General features: G+C 43.0%; 1 protein-coding gene across 1 annotated transcript; it reads left to right on the forward strand.

Moving 5' to 3' along the window:
• The first annotated feature begins 487 nt into the window (after positions 1 to 487).
• LOC126424594 (speckle-type POZ protein-like) lies at positions 488 to 1157 on the forward strand. Its single transcript, XM_050087335.1, has 2 exons — positions 488 to 765; positions 866 to 1157. The coding sequence occupies exons 1-2, from the start codon at positions 488 to 490 to the stop codon at positions 1155 to 1157; spliced, it is 570 nt and encodes a 189-aa protein (XP_049943292.1).
• Positions 1158 to 3722: the final 2565 nt, after the last annotated feature.

Below are 3722 nucleotides of genomic sequence, written 5' to 3' on the forward strand. Positions count from 1 at the left end.
GAAAATCTATTAGAAAAATTATTTTCAGTATCCCGTGCAACCTCCCAGTGTTTGTTGCTTTAGTTAATTTTCTCCCAGAGAAAACTCCCTCTATTGGTTCAAAAAATCCTTGCAGAAAAATATGACATTAGAGAAAAGGATTTGTTTTGGTGTCTCACACTACCTCCCAGAGTTTGTCAGTAAACAGTTTTCACCTTTTATATACTATTAGCTATAAAAGTCATAATTACCTTTTTATTTATTTGTTAGTTTTCTTTTTAACAGGTTATCAACTACTAGAGGAGAAATTTTCTGACAGTCTCAATTTGCAAGTGCATGCTGTTGCAAAAGTTAAAATGGATTGTCTACCTGCACTTCATGCTGGTAGTCCTTATAAGTGAACTTATCAGGAAGCCATCTGCAACTGGATAGTGACGGGCTTTGATATTTGTCCCAAGAACACACAAAGTGTTAAGTCTCCTATATTGTCTCATGTAAATTTGAGTAAATGCTGTGTGTGGAACTTGAAAAGAAAGATGGCATCTTGCAGATGTGCTTCCGTCTTCTGGCTAGCATTGATTTTCAACTTGTGCGTGCAACTCTCAAAGCTGCTGTGTTAGATGAGGAAGGTTATGAACATTTTGTGTATCCAACTGTATTCTGCACTCTTAAAATAAATGAAAGATCTGCACCAGTATGCATTGATGCAAGAGATGTGGATGAGAATTGGAATTTCGGATTTGAAGTGTGCACTGCAGACGTGGTAACAGAGGGCACTAGGAAAAGGTGCAGTTGGCTGTGGCTAAGGATCTGGGGTGCTTGCTAGACACCAAAGATCTGATAGATATCATACTGAGTGTCAGAGGGTGATGCTGTGTACTTGCAGCCCTGTTTTCAGAGCTGTGCTGAGTCACGATATGAAAGAGGCTCGGGAAGGCCTCGTGGAGATCCCGTACTTGGAACTGACAGTTGTGTTAGAGATGTTGCGTTACATGTACACAGATAGAGTGTATGTACCGAGTGACACGACAGAGCAGCTGTTGGTGGCCTCCGACAAGTACGGGCTTCAGCGCGAGTCGGACGTGGCGAGGCAGGTTACTGTAGGCAGTGCTGCTGATATTGCTGCCTGTGCTATTGTTCATTCCTGCAGGCTCTTGCAGAAGGTGTATGTGGCGTAAATTAAGCAGAATCTTCTGCAGGTGGTGGGAAGCAGAGGCTGGGCGAATATTATAGACAAGGATCCTAAATCTGTGAGGACAATAAGTGAACTGACCACCAGAGGAGCAGAGGGGTAAAGCTGTCTTTACTCACAATTTTCAGTGATGTTTACAGTGTTAAGTAGGTAATGAATTTTTATATGCATGTTTTACATGGAGGCTCTTAATGATGTGCCAGAATTAACCCCCTATTAACAATTTATGTACAGGAATGCCTGCTCCCTCTTAAGTGGATGCACTTACAAAATGGTAAACCAAACCATTATAACCACTGCCCACCACGAATTTTAATGTCACCTGATGGAGTTGCAGGAGCATGATGTGGTGAGGAAAGTATAAAAGCAGAGTGGAGATCAGTGGGAACTGTTCCAGCAATGATGAGAGTCACAAATGGGGAAATCAGTTGACTCTAATGAAAGGCAGATGGGTAGGGTCTGGACCCGGTAACGAACACTTTCAAAATGGTGAAGCTAGTGGACTGTCATTTCACTGTTGTGAGCATCTACAGATACTGGTTGAAGGACAGTGAAACCACGAACAGGTGACAAGGTGTTGGACGTCTGTGTTCCATCACAGAATGTGGAGATTGGAGGCTTGTCTGCTCTGTAAAGCAGGATAGGTAGAGGTCTGTGACAGATCTGATATGAGTACAATGTTGGTGCTGGCTCAAATGTTCCAATTATGATTGTAGTGGGCATGGTAACATAGAGATTGGATGGGAAGCAATAGAAATATTTCACCTGGTTGGATAATAACGTTCCTTTTTACTCCAGGTCAATGGCCATGCTCAGATACTCCGTCATCTGGGTGAACCACTGCTTGAAAAGTACACCGTGCTTTGGACACAGGCTATCAGGAGATAGTATTGTGCTATATGGGATGTTCACTTGGGCTTCCGAGGGGACCTGCAGTAATAAGAAATCCCATGATAGCTGTGGACTACACTGAGGTGACACAAATGTAATGGGATAGTGATACACAAATACAGATGGTAGGAGTTATACAGATGGCCATAGTTTCATGTGCACAAGGTATAAAAGGGCAGTGCATTAGTGGAGCTGTCTTTTGTACTCATGTGATTCATGTGGAAAGGTTCCTGTCGTTGTTATGGTCACAAGACGGGAATTAACAGACTTTGATCACAGGGCGGTAGTTGAAACTAGATGCATGGGACATTCAATTTCAGAAATTGTTAGAGAATTCAGTATTCTGAGATCCACGGTGTCAAGAGTATGCCAAGAAAACCACATTTCAGGCATTGTCTCTCACTACAGACAACACTGTGGTTAACAGCTGAGAGTAGCAGTGTTTGTTTAGTCACGTCAGTGCTAACAGGCAAGTAAACTGCGGGAAGTAACCACGTAAATTAGTGTGGAACATACAATGAACATATCTGTTAGGACAATGCAGCAAAATTAGTTGTTAAAGGGCTATGGCAGCAGATGAATTACGCGTGTGCCTTTCCTAAGAGCATGACACTGATTGCCACGTCTCTCCCGGGCTTGTGGGCATATCTGTTGGACCCTAAATGACTGGAAAACTGCGGCCTGGTCAGATGAATCCCAATTTCTGTTCGTAAGAGCTGATAGGTTAGAGCATAGTGCAGACCCCATGAAGCCATGGATCCAATTGTCAACAAGGCTGTGCAATCTACTGGTGGCTCCATAACGGTGTGAGCTGTGTTTACATGAATTATTGACTAGAAATAGCTACGTTTGACTACTTGGAGACCATTTGCAGCCATTCATGGATGTGATGTTCCCAGATAATGATGGAATCTTAATGTATGGCAATGCACCATGTCACTGGGCCACAATTGTTCGCAATTGGTTTGGAGAACATCCTGGACAATACGGACAAATGATTTGGCCACCCAAATTGATGGACATGAATCCCATCAGACATTTATGGGACATAATAAAACAGGCCTGTTCATGCAGAAAATCCTGCACTGGCAACACTTCCGCAATTAACGATAGTTGTAGAGGCAGCATGGCTCAGTTTTCTGCAGGAGACTTCCAACTACTTGCTGTGTCTGTGCCATGTCAAATTGCTACTCTAAACTATGGAAAAGGAGGTCCAGTGCAATATTAGGAGGTATTCCACGACTTTTTTCACCTGTGCGTACATTAACATTACTGCGGGACATCGGCATCCTTCGTGCTTCGTGTTTTCTCTAGTGGTGATAGCATTTTCCAGCAGGATAACTGTCCACGTCACAAGGTCAGAATCGTGCTATACTGGTTGGCAGAACAAGAAAACACCCTGGCCACCAACTGTCTGATTTGAACCCAATGGAACACACCTGGGATGCTATTGGGTGACAGCTCTGTGTTCACAAACCGCTGTTCAGTCAATTTATGAGAACTGCATGATCTGTGCATGGACAAGTGGTCCCAAATATCTCTGCAAAATACCAAAGACCATCAAATCCACGTCATACAGAATTGGTACTGTTTTGCTTCCAAAGGTGGACCAACAGGATATATAAAAATGAAACTGCAAATGCTACACATTATCTTAAAC

The sequence above is a fragment of the Schistocerca serialis genome, chromosome 10 (assembly GCF_023864345.2).
Source record: "Schistocerca serialis cubense isolate TAMUIC-IGC-003099 chromosome 10, iqSchSeri2.2, whole genome shotgun sequence".
Classification (NCBI taxonomy): Eukaryota; Metazoa; Arthropoda; class Insecta; order Orthoptera; family Acrididae; genus Schistocerca; species Schistocerca serialis.